Source organism: Camelina sativa, chromosome 16, assembly GCF_030686135.1.
Source record: "Camelina sativa cultivar CO46 ecotype springtype chromosome 16, ASM3068613v1".
NCBI classification, from domain to species: domain Eukaryota; kingdom Viridiplantae; phylum Streptophyta; class Magnoliopsida; order Brassicales; family Brassicaceae; genus Camelina; species Camelina sativa.
In genome coordinates, this window is record NC_141895.1 from 2,719,322 (window position 1) to 2,737,328 (window position 18,007).

Genomic DNA, 18,007 nt, shown 5'->3' on the forward strand with positions numbered 1-18,007 from the left:
CTGTTCAATCCTTCTTTGTTAAAGGTTTTTTGCCAAAAGGGATCAACTCTACTATATTAGCACTTATACCAAAGAAGTTGGAGGCTATGGAAATGAGGGATTATAGACCAATTTCTTGTTTCAACGTTCTCTATAAGGTCATTTCAAAGATTATTGTGAATCGGTTGAAGGTGGTATTACCTTGTTTCATTGCTGGGAATCAATCGGCCTTTGTTAAGGATCGGTTGTTGATTGAAAATGTGTTGCTAGCTACTGAACTGGTCAAAAACTATCACAAGTATTCAATATCAAAACGGTGTGCGATAAAGATAGATATATCAAAGGCCTTTGATTCGGTTCAGTGGTCCTTCCTCTTTAATGTTATCTCGGCCCTCCGGTTTCCACCAGTTTTTATCCATTGGATCAGATTGTGTGTCACAACCGCCTCTTTCTCTGTTCAAGTGAATGGAGAACTTGCCGGATATTTTCCAAGCGCAAGGGGATTGCGGCAAGGCTGTTCCCTGTCCCTCTACTTGTTTGTTATCTGTATGGATGTACTCTCTAATCTCCTAGATTCCGCAGCTGGTGCGGGTCAGTTTGGTTACCATCTTCGGTGTAAAGCTCTCAATCTGACTCATTTAAGTTTCGCTGATGACTTGATGGTACTATCTGATGGTAAATCCCGCTCCATGGAGGGTATTGTAGCAATCTTTGATAAGTTTGCTAAGCTTTCGGGTCTTCAAATCAGTATGGAGAAGTCTACTGTCTACCTTGCTGGAGTAGCGGATATTGACCGTCAGCAGATAGCAACTCGCTTCAATTTTGCGGTGGGGGAACTCTCAGTACGTTATCTAGGCCTCCCTTTGGTGACTAAATGTCTTTCTTCAACTGATTATGCTCCTTTAATTGAACAAATACGCAAACGTATTGGTACTTGGACGTCACGCTACCTCTCCTTTGCAGGCCGCTATGAACTCGTTAACTCGGTTCTGTGGAGTATATGTCATTTCTGGTTAGGTGCCTTTCGGCTACCCCGTGCCTGTATTAGAGAAGTGTAGAAATTGTGCTATGCTTTTTTGTGGTTAGGAGCTGATCTTAACCCGAAAAAAGCGAAGTTGCAGTGGGATGTTGTGTGTAAGCCACGTCGGGAGGGGGGACTTGGTCTTCGCAGCTTGAAAGAAGCAAATGATGTGTGTTGTCTTAAGTTGGTCTGGCGGATACTCTCTCATGGACGCTCTCTATGGGTTCAGTGGGTTGACCATTATTTGTTGCGGGGACGATCGTTATGGGCAGTTCCAAAAAATACAGGAGTGGGCTCTTGGATCTGGAAATAAATACTAAAATATAGAGATGTGGCTGCCGGTTTCTGTAAGGTGGAGGTGGGGAATGGTGTGCAGACGTCTTTCTCATTTGACAATTGGTCCTCCTTGGGTCGACTTGTGGATGTGACAGGGCCTCGAGGTGTTATTGATTTGGGTATTGGTGAAAAAATGTCTTTCGCATAGGCATGGTCGGCTAGGCAACGAAGGCGATCCTGTTTGCAACATGCCCTGTCAATAGTGGAGGTTTTAAGCTTGCAGTACCAACAACGATCAGAGCAATCTGATCTTGTGCTGTAGAAAGGGAAGAAGAACATTTTCAGAGCAGAGTTCTCCACAGCATACACATGGAATCATATTCGGTCTACATCGGCAGAGGTTTCATGGCACAGCGCAATGTGGTTTCCTTACCTCACTCTGAAGTACACTTTCTGCACCTGGTTAGCAGCTCATGATAAGTTGGCCACAGGGGACCGTATGTTGCGTTGGAATGTGGGGGCGACAGGGACCTGTGTGTTGTGTCAACAAAGTGTTGAAACTAGATCACACCTTTTCTTTGCTTGCAGTTTTGCTTCTGAAATATGGGCTGCAACGGCAAAGGGGGTGTTTCGTACCCATTACTCTAGTGATTGGCATCATCTCCTGACTTTTCTAGTGGATACACGCTTGGACCGTTTGCAAAGTTTTTTCACTCACTATACCTTTCAACTTACAGTATACACCATCTGGTGAGAACGTAATGGACGGAGGCATGGTCAACATCCTAACATGCCGCAGCAGTTAATTAAATGGACTGATTGTCAAGTGCGGGATCAACTCCTAGCTATCTAACGAAAAGGGGACAAGTTCTTTGCTAATGGACTTCAGGCTTGGTTCCAATCAAGACATTGACGTGTTTTACTCTCTATTTCCGTAATTTTTTATCAAACTGATTTTAGCCATATGATGCACTAGTTGTAAAAACGTTATTTTTTTCTTTGAATATAACATTAAAAAAAAAAAAATAATAAAAAAAAAAAAAAAAGAAGAAACTAGTATTATGACCCGCATAGTAATTTCATTTATATTGTTAACAATTCATAAACTAGTACATGGCCCGCATAAATTGCTACTGCCCATATATACAGGCCATACCAGTGATGGAAGGCAAAAAGTTCTCTATATAGTTCATCTTCTTACCAGTCGTTATAAAGTATGCAACTTAAAGTGGTCTATCAAGGCTACGCATGGTAGGACATTTGTTGTTTTTCACTTTGCGACTATTCCCAATTATGACACAAACTGTTTTAGAGCACCAAAGTCATGTACTATTTGTTATTCAAACATCTCTGTCAACAGAATTACAATAACTTAGGCTGAGTGGAAAAAAGTAAGTATATAGTTATGAATTTATTTTATTTTATATGAAATATAAATCCTATTTTTTTTTGTTATCAGCAAATATAAATCCTAATTAATTTTAATCGTTACATCTTATCTTAGAGAATCTCTAATATTTAGAGAATCTCTTTCAAACGTTTTTTAGTTTTCTTTTATTATCTCTTATATTTATCCCAACATAATTAAATATAAAAGAAAAAGGTTTCCAAGAAAATTGTAGTTAGAATTTAACGAAAGGATTCTGATACAAAAAAAAACCATGAAAATGTGGAGTCACATGTTGCAATCATTATGATTAGTACCACTAGTCTTTTAAGAGGCGCGCGATTCCTCAGGGCTCATTTCATTGACCAACTTTAATGCAACAACAACTATATTATTCTTATTAACATTGTATTTTCTTTCAACTTGAAAAGCATACACACAACTCGTTTATAACTTGCTACCATTCTTGGTTAAAATTCAGACTCACTTTTACTGCCTGAAACATTCTTGCCATTGAAACTCGTGTTAATGCCCCCCACTCACAAGAGAAACCACTAAGTTATAACAATATTATAAAGATTAGGTAAAGAAAAGAGGAAACCTAAACAAATTCTCATCTGAATAAACAAAAGAGATGAGATGTGTTTTAAGGAGAAACAGAATGAGGTCGATCAAAGTGAAGTAGCTGTGCTGCACATTTGGGACAGTCCTCGACATGCTTAGGAACCATGAAGTACATGAAACAAGCTTTGCATCCAGCAACCACTAGCACATCCTCTTCTTCTTCTTCTTCCTCATCATCTTCCTCATCTTTCTGATTCTCTCTTGATGATGGAGATGACTCTGATGAAGACTCTTCGCTGTCGTAATATGAACTATCTTCTTCTGAGCACACTGTTCCATATGATTCCCCACTGTCAGGATCTGCATTCATCACCTTCCTTGGATCCTCTTTCACTCTCATTCCGTTTTTCCAGTTTATGTAATAAATCTCTCCTGTCTAAACACACACACACAAAAAAACCCACCTCCTTTTGAATCATAAAGTAAGAAAATTAACTCCTTTTGACATAAAAAGTTTTTTTTTTTCTTTTTCTTTTGCCTTTCTATCTTTGCAAATTGCAATGCACCCAAATTGTGGTTAAGACAAAAAGGAAAAAAGCTTTGGTCCTAGATCTATATATGAGCAAATGACTATGTACTTTATTATATGTATGTTTGTGGTAGTGCGGCATTGATTTATCAAGACAAATCATTTGAACATGAAAAACAAAACCATTTGTTTGTTTGTTTTGTATCCTTTATGTGAAAAATCATATCTAGGAGATGAAAGATTGGCTGATAAAAAGCATCAAAAAAGCAAGAAAAAACTCAGAACTTAGTTCCCTGGTCAAGCATTTAAAAGATTCCTGCTAAAGTTTTCCATATAAAGCTAGTCTCTAACAACAAGCCTGAAACCACAAAAAGCCCTATGAGCAAAATATATATACGGTCTGAGAAGCAATAAATGCATCGCAAGGAAACAAGAAAAGCTTTAAACTAAAATGAAAAATCTTTCTCCCCCAATGTACATTTAATGCAATCAAAAAACATGAAAACGACACCAGTTCGAAGTTTCTGTAGTGATTACTTTAACCTAGATAACGGAAAAAAGGATTTAAAAAAAAATATATATATATATATAAAGACGAATCTCATTTGTTATTGTAATATGTTTATTACCTTGAGATCAAGACACTGTTCCCAGTGACAAGGAAGAGATAAGTGAGAATTGAGCTCCAATGTTCTATCTGAGATCGGAGTAGTGTGTCCGTTGCTGGACGATCTCCCAAAGCCATCTCCGACGACCCTTCTTCTCCGATCATTAAGAGAACAATTCTGCATCGATTTCTCCAGAGACTCAGTTATCGTCTCCATGTTCGGTGCTTTCATCTCGCAGAGGAGAAGAAAGAGGAAACAAAAAAAAAGAGAGAGATTATTCTGTTTTGAGATAGATTTTAATAATAAAACCAAAAGGGAGAAAAGGAAGAAAACAAAAAACAGAGTGAAAGGGTAAATCCGGGAATTTAGCATAGGGGGTTTGTTAAAAGAAGACGCGCGATTAGGAGAAGCGCGTGGGGGTTATTTGGGTAAAAAGAGAAAGTGGACCTTTAGCTGTCAGAGAGACCAAAGTGACCACAGAGGAGGAGAAAGAGTCTCTCTCTCTCTATCTCTCGCACTTTTGTCTCACGTCCGTGTTACCGTGTTCTTGTGAAACCCGTATGACCCATTTACAGTTAGGTGCACACGCGAGAGTTCAGGCGCGTTTGGATTAAGCTTTGCGCATGTTGGTATCGGTTAGTGCCCCCCGGTTTAAAATATACTACTAAGAGGAGAGAATAAAAAGGTTCAAATCTTGGGAATAGGTTTGTTTAAACCTGATGATTTGTTTTAGAAACAAGTAAACAAATCTCGTAAATTTAACGTTGCTATCGAAAAGAATGCCGGAACCTTTTTTTTTTCTTTTTTTTTGGTAAAAGAAAAAAAAAGTGTATATTCATCGAAATCTACAAATTCACTCTATCAAAACCATCTCATACACGTAGTCTCGTTTACATCCAATATACGAATGATCACAGTCTCATGCATAACACATTAACCTTCTTGCAAATGACAGTCATTTGGTACATGTTCATGTAATCCATTTATATTCATAATATATATTTTAAGAGTGAAATGGTTAAAAAAATAAACTATCCTATAAATCTCTTTGTAAAAATGTGAGTTCAAATCTAAACTTGCAACTCAATAAAAATAACTATGGAAAACAAAAAAAAGCGAATGCATGAGGTTTGGTGCATACATCAAAAGTCAATAGCAAACAGGATGGTATTTTCCGGGATAGAATGACTATACGACAACAAGTACTAAGCTCGAAAATGAAACGAATCTGGCCGTGAGATGACAATTTTAAATAGCCAAGCCTTTAATAATGCAATATGATTGATGGGTGGAGCAAAATAATTGAAGAATTGAAAGTTTTTTCTATATTTTATTTTAGAGAAAGTCAACCAAAATATAAAGAAAGTAAAGGCAAAATGTCAACATTTTAGCTCATTAGACTAAAAAATATTTTTGCGTGGGCAAAGGCTCTCGACCCTTTTTTAGCTCCAATTATTAAATTTGTGAAAAGACTTTCACCTCACAAATCTTTTATTTACTAAAGTCAAGAAAAATCACGTCACAAATTAATAATTTAAAGTCCAAGACATCCTTAGTTGTTCTTTGTAACAAACAATACACAAAGGAATGAAAAAAAAGGAGAAAACTATTCAAGACTAGCTAGTACCATGTGATATTTACGATATATTAGGTACAAACATGAAACATCAGGCATGCTCTATCTATATCTGTATAGTGTGTGTTAATCAAGATATAGGTGCATGTAATATTATTGAAGTGGTAAAAATAAAATAAAAACCCTTACCGTACACACACAACAAGCATATGCAAAGAAAGATAACTACCTAACTAATTACATTTTTCCTACTTGGTTGCAAAAATACAAAAAAGAAGATAGAGAGAAGGAATTGTGATAAACCAATAGATATAGTGGCAATAACATTTTAACACTATACCAATATATATAGGGTTATGTAAGGAATAAGATGTATTGTCTGGAGGAAAATGACGTTTCCGTAAGAAAGAAAGAAAAAAATTAAAACAAAAAAAAATAGTGAAAGAGAGAAGTGCAAAGGGGAATCTGTTGGAAGTGTAGAAAGAGAAAGCGACGACCAAATAATAATAATAATATTTTGCATTTTACATATTAACCAAATAATAATATTGCTAGTAAAAAGGGTTTTTGTTTTTTGGAAGGGTTGTAAAATTGTAATATACAGAAAGAGAGACAATGGGGCCTAAAGAAGGGAATCTCTGAGGTGAGACAGAGATGTTTCAGATCGAAAGAGACGCCAAATTGTGTCTGTCACTCTTGTATATCTCTATGTGTGTGGGTCTCCTCCTCCTCTTCCTTCTTTATCGAAACCTAAAAAAAATACTCCTCATTATTGTGTACATAACAAAACCTGAAAGTAAATTTTTATATAATCTTACATTTGAAGGTGCAAATAATTATAATTAAGAAAATTTTCAATTTTTGATAATTTACTTCAATTACAGTAGTTTAAATTTTTTTTTTTATAACTTAGGAGTGATCCTAAAGGTTTCCTAGTCCCAAAGGCTAATTTTTTGGAGCCGGAGAAAACCATGTTAAATTTCAAACCCCCGTGGTTAATGCTACTCGAACCTAATATTTAAATACATTGATTTTACATGTTGATATAAATTTTCAATTATATTTTCCTATATTCTATAAATGTTGGAAAAGGAAAAATTATGCGCATGCATGACATAATTTAGTTTACATAAATATTTATTTTCTAATCAGAAGCCGATGAAGGACTCTTATCTGAGAGCATGGGCATTGGTGTAGGACAAATTTTTGTCCCTCAAATATATTAATCTTATTTTCAGAGTTTCTTAAGTTTAGTATGAGCATTGGTGTCCCTCACAGTTGGTCCCTCAAATATACTAAAATCCCCACACCTATACAAGAAGTGGAAATGACATTGTAGGAGTATAAAATCTCACCTCTTCTGCTAGTCGTTTTCCAGCTCCATCGACCCCGCCAAATGTTTTGGTGAAGGTATTGGAAGAACTTGCTGTACATGTTCAGGGAATGAAGAGTAAATTAAAAAAAAAAAACATTATGTGTGATCCACGCAGGACATAAAAGAGCATTGAGTAGAATAACACATACCAACTAAAAGACTAGTAAGAGAAAAACGAGTTCTGGTCTTAGACGAAGAGACATGGAAAAATTCCGAAATTTTGTATCTATCGTCTCTTGCTACTAAAGATGAAATAAGAGTTTGAAGTATATTCTATTCAGTGTCAACTCATGCATTCAAAGCTAAGTTACCATTCCATTCGCAAATACTCTTCCTGATAAGTATATTCCAACTACTGCACAACACAACTAGCAGAGGATAACAAAGCTGAAACCAGATGAGCATACCATAAATCAAGAATCTTCTGCCAAGGCGCCTTTTCATCTCAGCTTCTACGTAGAGCCAGTCACTGGGACTGCAAGCAGTAACAATGTCTCAGTAAATTTGGAGTCTATCGATTTATAAAATCCGGAAACCATGTAACAGAAATGGTATACAAAAATTTCAAAGTTTCTATCCCAGAACCATGAACTTGGTAGACATTATACCTGGCCAAAATACCGTGAACAAGAACAAGAAGATGATCAGGTTCAATTTTGTCATCATTGTCGCCTTTAGATAGCGAAAAATTACGTTGAGCTGTGGCACTCATTGCTTGAACCCTGAGTCCCTGTGGTTGGTTACAGCTTCTGCTTAACCATGCTTGTGAAAACAGAGAAAATCAAACAAATGAACATCAAATACGAAAAGCAGAACAAAACCCATTCTTTGACCAAATAAAATCATACTATCACACCATTTCAACTTGGCTTTTTCACAATCGTCGACCATCTCAAATTGATATATATATAGATCCTAAAACTACATCTTTAAATTGAGAAATCCCAACTCTCTAAAAAATTATAAAAAATCCAAATTACCGAAATCGAAATTCAAAATATCAGAGTAACCACATGAGCACGAGGTGGAGGATGACGACGGACCAATTCCGAGAGAGAAAAGAAAGAGAGACGGAGAGAAAACAAATGACGATAAAACTTCGATTTCTCCGGTTCACCCTACCCAAACGAGACAAACAAATCACAAGCGGCCACGTGTTATGAAGGACCGAGCAATATACGTCCCATTTGTAGATACGTTTCTTTGGTAATTCATTGTTAGATTTAAATTTGACATTTTAATTATGAAGGACGGACAAATAATACGCCGCTGCACATGCTCTGAATTTGTTGATTGTTGTTGTGTGTCCTATGTTCAATCAGCTCTACCATATCAAAAACCTGAAAGAGAAATTTATATTTTCATTTTCTATCTTATGGGCTTGGGCTCCAATAACATGGGTTTGAAAGCCTTGGGCATGTATACTGATTCTTTTTTTGTTTTAATGATATATGAATTACACATTGTAAACAAGCGCACAGTTCGGTTAACGATGACAACACGTTTTGTATTATAATCTATAAAACTACTAAATTTTTGATTCGGCAGCAAATTTCACTATTAACGAGTAGAAATTTCGCGGTTTGGATCAGTCGGAAGTGAACCACAATGCACAATCATATGAACACTATTTAGTAGCATATACTATCTTTTTTTTTTATCTTTCTTTATTAGCATAGAGAAACAGCGATGGAATTTTTCGTTGCTGATAAGTTTAACAACAATACTTCTGTTACCCAAAAAACAAAAAAAAAACAGTACTAACTAAAATGAAGTACTGGCTCTGAATCTCTGATATATTAGGTGACAACTTTATATCTTTTGCTAAATCATTACAAATTTACATCATTAAATTTGATAGGAGTACATACGTATGCATTATTTTTCTCTAACGACATAATTTAAATTTTAATGTCAGTGTGTCGCATAGTTTTCCAATACTAGAAGAGCTCATCTGGATCACACACAAATATGAAAAACATATATATATATATTTTAAAAGCTAAAGAAGAAAACGACCCAAAAGGTCATTACTATGTTAGGAAAGGGATTAAGCATTTTTAAAAGTGAAAGATACGCTTTACTCAATCAAACCTTCCATTTCTAATGTTACGACAAAAATTGTCTATTATATCATCTTTTTTAGGTAGATACGCGAATCTTAATCCTTTTTTTTTTTTTAAAAGATATATTACTCCAACCGTTAGATCTCTCATCATCAAATTATAATATTACATAACAAAATCTATACACTGTACTGTAATACAGCCAATTATTGCCCAAGATGCGGCTCCTTTAATTATTCATTTAATAATTTAACCATCTTTTTTCTTCTTCTTTTTGCATTTTTTTTTTTTTGTAAATTAATAAATGATCAACAAAACAAAAATATCCAAAATCAGAGAGTCACTGTAAAAACGAAAGCTTCAGAATTTGTTTGAGAGAAAAAGTTTTGATTTTTTTGATTTTTTTTTTTTTAAACTAGGGATTCCCGAAGGTTTTATATTGTCAAACCAACCAAAATGGGTAGTTCAACGACGGTGGCGTGCGATTTTTGCGGCGAGAGGACGGCGGTTCTGTTTTGCAGAGCCGATTCGGCGAAGCTGTGTTTGCCTTGTGATCAGCACGTGCACTCCGCTAACCTCTTGTCCAAAAAGCACGTGCGTTCTCAGATCTGTGATAACTGCAGCAAAGAGCCGGTGTCCGTACGGTGTTTCACCGATAACCTCGTTTTGTGTCAGGAGTGTGACTGGGATGTTCACGGGAGCTGCTCCTCCGCCTCGGCTCACGAACGCTCCGCCGTCGAGGGGTTTTCTGGTTGTCCTTCCGTTTCGGAGCTCGCTGCTGTTTGGGGGATTGATTTAGAAGGGAAGAAGAAAGATGAAGATGGAGAAGAAGAAGAAGAACGATTGACTGATAATTTTGGGATGGCTTTGGATTCGTGGGTTTCTGGATCTACCAACATTGTTCAAGATCTGGTCGTTCCCTACGATATGTCTATGAAAAAGCAAAGCTTTAGCTTTGGGAGGTCTAAGCAAGTTGTGTACAGACAGCTTGAGGAGTTGCTCAAGAGAGGTTTCGTTAGCGGTGAAGGTGAAGGAGACGAAGACGGAGATGGAGACGGAGACGGCGGAGGAGAGATTATGGTTAGGGAGGGAATCAATGGCGGAGGAAACATTACTCAGCTGTCTCCAACGACGTCGTTTACTTCTTTGCTTCTCTCAGCAGAGTACCAAAGTTCTTGTGGTAATGCTGCTACGCAATTGTATGCTGCTAATCATACCACTGGCCACAACAACACTCAGGTCACGTTCTTGCTTCTGTCAAGTTATCTTACCTGTATGGAACATTTATAACTCTATCAATAGCATTATCCATTTCTTTCCATGAAACTTTTGGCTGTCCCTGTTCTAGTTAGAGATACACTGTGTTATAATGTCTTGGGTTAATGCAGATATGGGATTTTAACTTGGGCAAGTCCAGGAACCATGTGGAACTTAGTCAGTTCGAACCAAAGGACTCTACTTTCACTTTCAATAACGTCACTCATATCAAAAACGATCCCCATCCCACCAATCTCAAAGCTTTTAGAGATAGTTACCAGGTACGTCGTAGCAAACTGATTGTGTTTAGGTTTGGAATCATATACCGCTTTACTTAGCAGAACATAAGTAGGGTTCCTTCTTCCAAAGCCTCAAAAGTCCCTAATACCATATACACTAATCTTGTTTCTTCATTTATGTTGCTCTGCCCCAACTACTATATACCAATTTACTATACTGTCTTGGATTGAATGGAAACCAGATGTATTTATATCTTTGTCGGTGAATTGTGAATTTATGATATACTTACTAGTAAGATATAGCAGGATGAATCCATCCGCAAAAATACCATCAAGGGACAGGAAACATCAAAGAGCAACAATATTCCCGCTGCCATTCACTCACATAAAAGTTCTAACGACTCCAGTGACTTACATTTCACGGAACATGTTGTTAAATCTAGTACTAATACCACCAGATTGGTGGTGGCAACAAATGCTGATCTAGAGCGTATGGCACAGAACAGAGATAATGCTATGCAGCGGTACAAAGAAAAAAAGAAAACGCGGAGGTAATGATGTTCTCAGTATATATATATATATATACTTTTTTTAATTTCCGTTTTTGTAAGATGAATTTGTCTTACCTAAACCTTAATTCTTAATTGCTGGATCAGATACGATAAGACCATAAGATATGAAACAAGGAAGGCAAGAGCTGAGACCAGGTTGCGTGTTAGGGGAAGATTTGTGAAAGCTACAGATCCTTAAGTGTGTGGGTCTCCTCGGTAGGTTTTTACATGTGAGACCATGAGTTAAGAACTTTTTTTTTTTTTTTGTCTACTTTCACCTACCCTTGTAAATATGCAAATGATCCATCTCGAGCTGTATACTCGAGCTGTATAATATAGCCAGCTTCTGTTAAGCTTCTAGAAGCGATGTTGTTTCTTAACTTTTAGTATCATTGAAAGTGTTTTATTAACCTTTTATAGAAGCTATGTTTCTTAACCCAAAAAAAAGAAACCAGACCCCCACAGAAGTTTTAACCCGTAAATCTCGGACGTAAAACATATCACATCACTGAACCAAAAGCTTCGATGATTATGTAAATGAAGGAAGATCCGGAGAGTACATAAATTTTGACAATTACTACTGTATGATAGAAGAAAAACAAAAATTCCTCGGCAATTATTTATAAATGTGTGCCTCTATTTTTTCTTTTGTCTCATCATTCTCAAAACAGGGATTTGCTACTATATGTGATAGGAAACCAAGATCATCGGTGAAACTAAAATGGGAGGATATTTACATACATCTGCAACTACAGGTAATGGCCTTCCTTCCTCCTCCGTAAGTTTTTAGGCAGCTACAAACATCTTACACCTTAATTCCTCCTCTGCAAAATTCACCAATCAGAACAAATATCAGCACAATTCTGGTATTTATATTTAAACGGTGAGCAAACACAACTTCGCGGAAACACGACGAGAACTAAAAATCTACTTAAACGTGACAGACAATGATCAAAAAACAACTAATAGATATGGGAAAAAGTATCAGAATTAATGGTTTACCTCTTGTTTGGACATCGTTAGGCGGTCTGCATGCTCGGGAAGAGCCTGTGGCGGTGGATGGATCAATGATATTGGGTTTAAAGGAGGTGACGCAGTGCCTAAATTTTTAGTGCCCAGACTTGTCTTAGACATATCTAAATCTGATGCTCTAAGGTTGCTAGTAGGTATAGAGAAGCTACGAGTAATTGGAGGTGGTATTGGGAGAGGAGAAGCTGAATTTGTAATAAGAGGTTTACTAAGCAATTGGCTCTTCGAAACCAAGGGTGCTGAATATCCTAATTCCCTAGAGGACTTAGTAGAGCTTCTTGGTGGTGGTCTAGGAAGCTCATGGAGCTCGCTTATTTTCGGGGTTGAGACAAAAGTAGGGGAAGCGGTTGGAGATGATGACACTTTTGGTAACTTACAAACTGGATTCCTTGGGATTGGGCCTGAGTATAAGTGAGGCGTTGTCGAGAGAGGCTTGTTAGGTAATGGTTTACTAGTCAGTGGACCAGAGAAGGATCGTCTCTTGAGTGTCCCAAGACGAGAGAACAAGAGTCCATCAGCTAAAGGCGGAGGTAACCGAGAAGATGTGTTCTTGTTACTCTCTCTCAGGACTTGTTCTTTCAAGGCTACCATTGATCTTGAGGAAACCTTTGCAGGTCCAAGAGTTTCCAGTGGGGATGAAAACCAAATCTGTTTTGCAATTGCATTTGCAGGATTAGATGACCCCACGTTTCTGTTAGCTGGACTTGTAGTAGATGAGGGACTTCTTGTTGTTTCCATAGGTGTTGGCAGTGCGTAAGTGTTAAATTTCCGTGTCATAGTTGATCGCATCCGTAACAGTTTCTCTGAAGGAGGAGTTGTGCGGTTCTCGGGAAAAAGCGGTGCTGACTGGCTCACTGCCCTAACATCTCTCCTAAGCGAATGAGATTTCCTGTAGTTTATTTCCTGCTTAAAAAAATAAATAGACAAGACTGGTAAGAGAGTTGTCCAAATTGAAATAATTTGGGTGGTTTTCCAGTTCCAGGTAAAGACCAACAAAATTAAATTCCTTGAACTATGAGCACCCTGAGAATTTTTCCGAGTCATATGGACGGAAAAGCAGAGAAGATGGGACCATAAGACACAGCTGTGTTACCTGTGAAATATCTGGTACTGCAACTTGTGGAAATGTGATGTCAGAGTGACCCAACTGCATGCATTAGGCGAACAAGGAAACAGGTTTAAAAATTAAATAACACCAGATTTAAATAACTCAAGACATGATAAACATTGGCACATTGAGTCTCACTATTCTACTGGCAATCATCATCAGAATCGTATTCATATGAAACAATCACCTCTGAGGAGCCACTGACTGAAGAATCTGCATCTTGGTCCTTGTCATTAACTCTTTCAAAACTCAACTCTCCATCATCATGCATCTCAGAACCATCGTTCTCATTGTTTTCTATTTCATCGTCCCCATCATCATCATCTAATCCGCTGAAATGGTAATCAATATGCTGTGACTCGGTTACCATCTGTACATGCGGCTCTACTTCTTCAAGCGAAGTAAGAGCCTTCTTGAAGAAGCTTAACTGCAAAACCACACAAAAAAAGTGACATCAACACAGTGCTCTGGTGATCAAAATAGAAAGACGAAAAATCGCCCAAGATGAAACCTGTGCTGCATGGTGCCGTGCTGCCTGAGTCAAAAGACTACGGGTTTGCCCTTGTTTCAGGGATTTTAAACGGAAAACAAATAAAGTCGTCTCGTTTTCATATTCATCATGAGCTTCTTGTACTTGCTGTGTCGAAAAAGTTTCTCCTTTCCCACCCTTTGACCTCCCTCTCTCTCTTTGTTTTGTAAGCATGCCTTCATAAACATTCCTGAAAGGTAAAAATTTCCATGAACAGAATACCTTTTTCCCACTAACATGTAAGAAAGTTTCGATAGGAGGAGATAATTTAATAACACTATAAATGGTATTCCCATCATGAGAATAATAGAATATCTGACCTAATCTCAATCACCCACAAAAGTCATGCATCACTAAAACCTGTACAGAATATAGGCGGTTTCCTTCAACATTAACTTATTTTTTTCAATTCTATTAATAGGCATCATTTCAGATATTATCTCTTGTCTCACTAATAGGTATTTCGAAATGAATAAGAAGGCGAGGCAAGAACAACCTTTTCTCATCACAAAGCCGCTGCATCTCCTGCATAACCATTTAAACACATTACTATTGTCACTTGAAAGGGCTGACTCAGCAAGCATATCAAACAACGCTTAAAATCTCATTCTGTCAACATAGACGCTCATATACATGCAGCAAGGATGGGCCTTTCTGACCATTGGCAAAAGTAAATAGATATAATAGATTCTAGATGAACAAACAAACCTCAACTATGCGGAGTTCATTAAGAAGTGACTCTGAGGGGATTGTGATTGTTTTGAATATATGAGACCGCTGAATCAACAATTTTGATAGTTAATTAATTTGTGGTGGCAAGGCAAAGGAAAACTCAGTAGGAAAATCTTGAACCACAGATTTCAAAAACTCACATATTTATCAACAAGTTTTTGCAACTCAAACTGCAATTTTCCCAGCATAATTAACACTCTACCTGCATAAGAATCAGAGAAGCAGAATGTTTCCATATCAGATGCACATTATATAGATCGAAGCAACCGAAAATATGTAACGTGCAGAAAACTAGGAAAAAGGATAAATGCACAGACTGTCGGTTTCAAATGTTTAAAGAACAGATAATATAATGCATTTAAGGGATCTGTTTGTCAAACTTACCACTTTCTTCATCATCATTTAGAGCAGTTTTCTCAAGAAGACAAGCACCTAGTTCTCGCAAAGATTCAGAAAATTCTGCAAGCCAATGAAATCTGCAAATGATAAGGATATATATTTATTAACAAGAAGATGTTTATCTCTATAAAATTGGTATGCAAAAAGCTCACTTCAGACCTACGCAGTTGAACCAGCAAAATGATAATGCAACAGGGCAAGAATCAGAGCTAAATTTAATAATCAACCAAATTAACAACAAACACCATTATCCGCCAGCATGATCCATTCAGCATAACAAAGGTATGAAGTTTCTGGTAACATTTTAGCAAACCAAAGTAAAAAAGAAACAATAGATTACCATATGCACTATTTGCAGTAGCAGCGGCGGCATTGAGCAAGCTATCATAGCAATCTCTCATGTCTTCCACGTCCTGTGAAAATCAGAAACAAACTAAGCACTGTGAGACCAGTTACATCAACATGTCAATAAAACTCACTCGTAAAACAGAGAGAGAGCACCAAATTGAAAAACTAAGCTTCCTCCACAAATGTAACCCAATCTAATTTAACCAATTAAGAGAACGAAAAGCTACAGAGCAACTTCAGATCTCACAAAATCAATTTCATGAATCCGAAATCTGAACGTTTCTAAAATCGTTGCAACTAAGCTTAAATTGGTAACTAATTCACATAGAGCGACGACGATCCGACGAAGAAAAAGCGAAAATACGATTAAGAAATCGCGTCATCATCAACAGCAAACAACGAGAGAGACAAATCAAATGAAGACAGTTCCAAATTCGAATTGGAGAAAGAGAGAAACCTGGGAAGCTTGGGCTAGCTCGTCTTTGGGAACGGGAGGTCGAAGATCTCTCCGGTCCTTAGATTCATGCTTGTGAAGCACACCTCGTAATCGTCGGAGAGAGGTTTTCATGGTCGGCAAAAACGCTACACTTTGTCCGGCGAATCAAGGAAAATCGAAAAAACGACGACCAAGTAAGGTAGAGATGAAGGCTTCGTCGTCTTCTCCAACTACGCCATTTCAATTGAAGAACGTAAAAGAGCCAAAGGAAAAAATCAAAACCAGAGCCAAGCCAAAAAAAATAAATAAAAATTAATTAATTAAAAAAAAAAATTAAAAGCGTTTGTTTACAGGAAAAGTTATAACCTTTGATCCTTGACTTCGTCGTCTCTTTGATTCTCTTTCGTCCTTATTTTTATCAATTTTTTTTTTAATATATATTCTCGCTTATAATTACGTCAGCAAGTGTTATAAATGATGCCAGCACCATGCTTTATGCTTTTGAATTTTTTGGGTCGAACAATATTTTCAAAATATAGATCCCATCTGCACAAGTAATTTAACTCAAAATTAACCATAACCCTAAAACTATATATATATATATAGTTAAATACTTGTCCATAGTTCTATGTTCTATCTATCTATGATTAAAACTCGAATAAGAAAGAACTGAACCAAAACAATTGCTAAATTGTGTTTTATAGTAAAAGTTTAAAGGATGGGAACTTCACTTAAACCATTCATGAACTCCTCCGTCCAAACTATAGAATTTAGATTTGAACACCATTAGCAGCAATGTTCAACCTTGAAATAGTAATTTCTTAATTCATTCATTACTTTAAAGCTAAATAATATTTAATCTCGTGTATGGCATGGGACAAAAATCTACTATATTATATACACAAAATTATTATAATCGCCTGCTGTGTATGGGTTAGTAGTAGTAAAACACCTCCAAAAAAATATCATTTTATCAGTTTTAACATATGAGTATTTGAGATATATCAATTTTCAATTTGTTTAGGGTATATGATTTTTTTTTTTGAATAAAATGTAAAATTTATTCGAAAAAGTAGTGTTTATATCAAATGCAGCATGAAGTTAATACAGATTTTGAGATGAAACTAGAGATTATGTTTACAAAATGGGTTTCAGAAACAAGCTAGTGGTGCCGTCAGCGTGATTCCAACCACTTCTCCATACAGCAAGTGAGACTCCCTCCAACCTGAATTGAGAGCAGCTTGTTGCGGACCTGTCTGTCAAGATGTTTGATAAGCTGATCAGAGGATAATGGTGTCTCTCCATGACGACGTCTATTTCGCTCTTGCCAGAGGGAAATTTAGGGTATATGATTATTAGATCCTCTGCCTAGACTATTACCAAAGTTTAATATAGTTTCATATATCATCTATGTCGAGCTTTTAAGGACGTAACTGAATATAAACGACTTAATTTCTATCAAAATTAGATTGGTAATCTTAGTCTAGTCAACGAAAGGTAACGTTAAAAAAAGGTTATGAGTTTAATGAACCTGAGTTTCATGGTTTACTTTATCATTTAGATTACAAATTAAGTTTTGTAAACTTAAGTGATTAGGTAAAGAGATTAGGGTATTGAGAGAATTACTTATCTCGTTTTGGTTACTGGATTAACCTACAAGCATCCTTAAAAAAACGGTTTACCATATCTTTCTCTAGTCTCTCTAGTGTAAATGTTTTAACTCTATTGATTGCTTGAACTCAACTTTTTCCGTCTATGCTTGTTTAGGCGCTAGATGGTTGGTCCTTGTCATGGACAAACATATACTTCCTCTGTTTCAAAATATAAGATGTTTTAGAGAAGTTTTTTGTTTCATAATATATGATGTTTTCAAGTTTATATGTAACTTTTAGATTAGTTTAGTATTTTATATTATGCAGTATATATTGTTTTTGATTGGTTGAACTTGATAAAAGTAAAGACGTCTTAATTTGCGTACTTTAGTTAAAACATCATATA

The 18,007-nt window shown here is 36.5% G+C and overlaps 3 protein-coding genes and 1 long non-coding RNA gene across 8 annotated transcripts; 1 reads left to right on the forward strand and 3 right to left on the reverse strand.

Moving 5' to 3' along the window:
• Positions 1-3,033: 3,033 nt before the first annotated feature.
• On the reverse strand, positions 3,034-4,662 carry LOC104749515 (protein CURLY FLAG LEAF 1). The gene is made up of 2 exons (XM_010471158.2): positions 4,386-4,662; positions 3,034-3,663 (listed from the first exon to the last, which is right to left on the reverse strand). The coding sequence occupies exons 1-2, from the start codon at positions 4,593-4,595 to the stop codon at positions 3,310-3,312; spliced, it is 564 nt and encodes a 187-aa protein (XP_010469460.2). The 5' UTR covers positions 4,596-4,662; the 3' UTR covers positions 3,034-3,309.
• Positions 4,663-7,289: 2,627 nt separating this feature from the next.
• LOC147925060 (uncharacterized) lies at positions 7,290-8,039 on the reverse strand. The gene is made up of 3 exons (XR_015584492.1): positions 7,924-8,039; positions 7,723-7,790; positions 7,290-7,366 (listed from the first exon to the last, which is right to left on the reverse strand). It is a non-coding gene; the product is annotated as an uncharacterized LOC147925060 (long non-coding RNA).
• Positions 8,040-9,569: 1,530 nt separating this feature from the next.
• On the forward strand, positions 9,570-11,845 carry LOC104749516 (zinc finger protein CONSTANS-LIKE 14). 2 transcript variants are annotated; one of them, XM_010471160.3, is made up of 4 exons: positions 9,570-10,620; positions 10,770-10,919; positions 11,184-11,428; positions 11,534-11,845. In XM_010471160.3, exons 1-4 carry the CDS (start codon positions 9,838-9,840, stop codon positions 11,625-11,627), a joined length of 1,272 nt encoding a protein of 423 aa, XP_010469462.2. In that variant the 5' UTR covers positions 9,570-9,837; the 3' UTR covers positions 11,628-11,845. The 2 variants fall into 2 exon arrangements, with proteins under 2 accessions (XP_010469462.2, XP_010469461.2); XM_010471159.3 differs by having other exon boundaries at positions 9,657-10,620; positions 11,181-11,428.
• Positions 11,846-11,933: 88 nt separating this feature from the next.
• LOC104749517 (uncharacterized protein At2g33490) lies at positions 11,934-16,386 on the reverse strand. Of its 4 annotated transcripts, none has more exons than XM_087491450.1 (11): positions 16,031-16,386; positions 15,566-15,638; positions 15,211-15,302; positions 14,967-15,028; positions 14,803-14,871; positions 14,591-14,619; positions 14,077-14,284; positions 13,753-13,992; positions 13,551-13,604; positions 12,431-13,360; positions 11,934-12,252 (listed from the first exon to the last, which is right to left on the reverse strand). In XM_087491450.1, exons 4-11 carry the CDS (start codon positions 15,012-15,014, stop codon positions 12,241-12,243), a joined length of 1,590 nt encoding a protein of 529 aa, XP_087347576.1. In that variant the 5' UTR covers positions 15,015-15,028; positions 15,211-15,302; positions 15,566-15,638; positions 16,031-16,386; the 3' UTR covers positions 11,934-12,240. The 4 variants fall into 4 exon arrangements, with proteins under 4 accessions (XP_087347576.1, XP_010469463.2, XP_087347577.1 ...); XM_010471161.3 differs by having other exon boundaries at positions 15,211-15,285; positions 16,031-16,372; XM_087491451.1 differs by having other exon boundaries at positions 14,415-14,619; positions 15,211-15,285; positions 16,031-16,331.
• Positions 16,387-18,007: the final 1,621 nt, after the last annotated feature.

Coding starts and splice junctions, on each gene's coding strand:
- LOC104749517 (XM_010471161.3), bottom strand. CDS start 16,141: ATGAAAACCTCTCTCCGACGATTACGAGGTGTGCTTCACAAGCATGAA. Junction 14,872..14,966: donor AAAAACTTGTTGATAAATAT/GTGAGTTTTTGA, acceptor TTGTTGATTCAG/CGGTCTCATATATTCAAAAC. Junction 13,993..14,076: donor CACGGCACCATGCAGCACAG/GTTTCATCTTGG, acceptor GTGGTTTTGCAG/TTAAGCTTCTTCAAGAAGGC.
- LOC104749516 (XM_010471159.3), top strand. CDS start 9,838: ATGGGTAGTTCAACGACGGTGGCGTGCGATTTTTGCGGCGAGAGGACG. Junction 10,621..10,769: donor CTGGCCACAACAACACTCAG/GTCACGTTCTTG, acceptor GGGTTAATGCAG/ATATGGGATTTTAACTTGGG. Junction 10,920..11,180: donor CTTTTAGAGATAGTTACCAG/GTACGTCGTAGC, acceptor AGTAAGATATAG/CAGGATGAATCCATCCGCAA.
- LOC104749515 (XM_010471158.2), bottom strand. CDS start 4,595: ATGAAAGCACCGAACATGGAGACGATAACTGAGTCTCTGGAGAAATCG. Junction 3,664..4,385: donor AACAGTGTCTTGATCTCAAG/GTAATAAACATA, acceptor GTGTGTGTTTAG/ACAGGAGAGATTTATTACAT.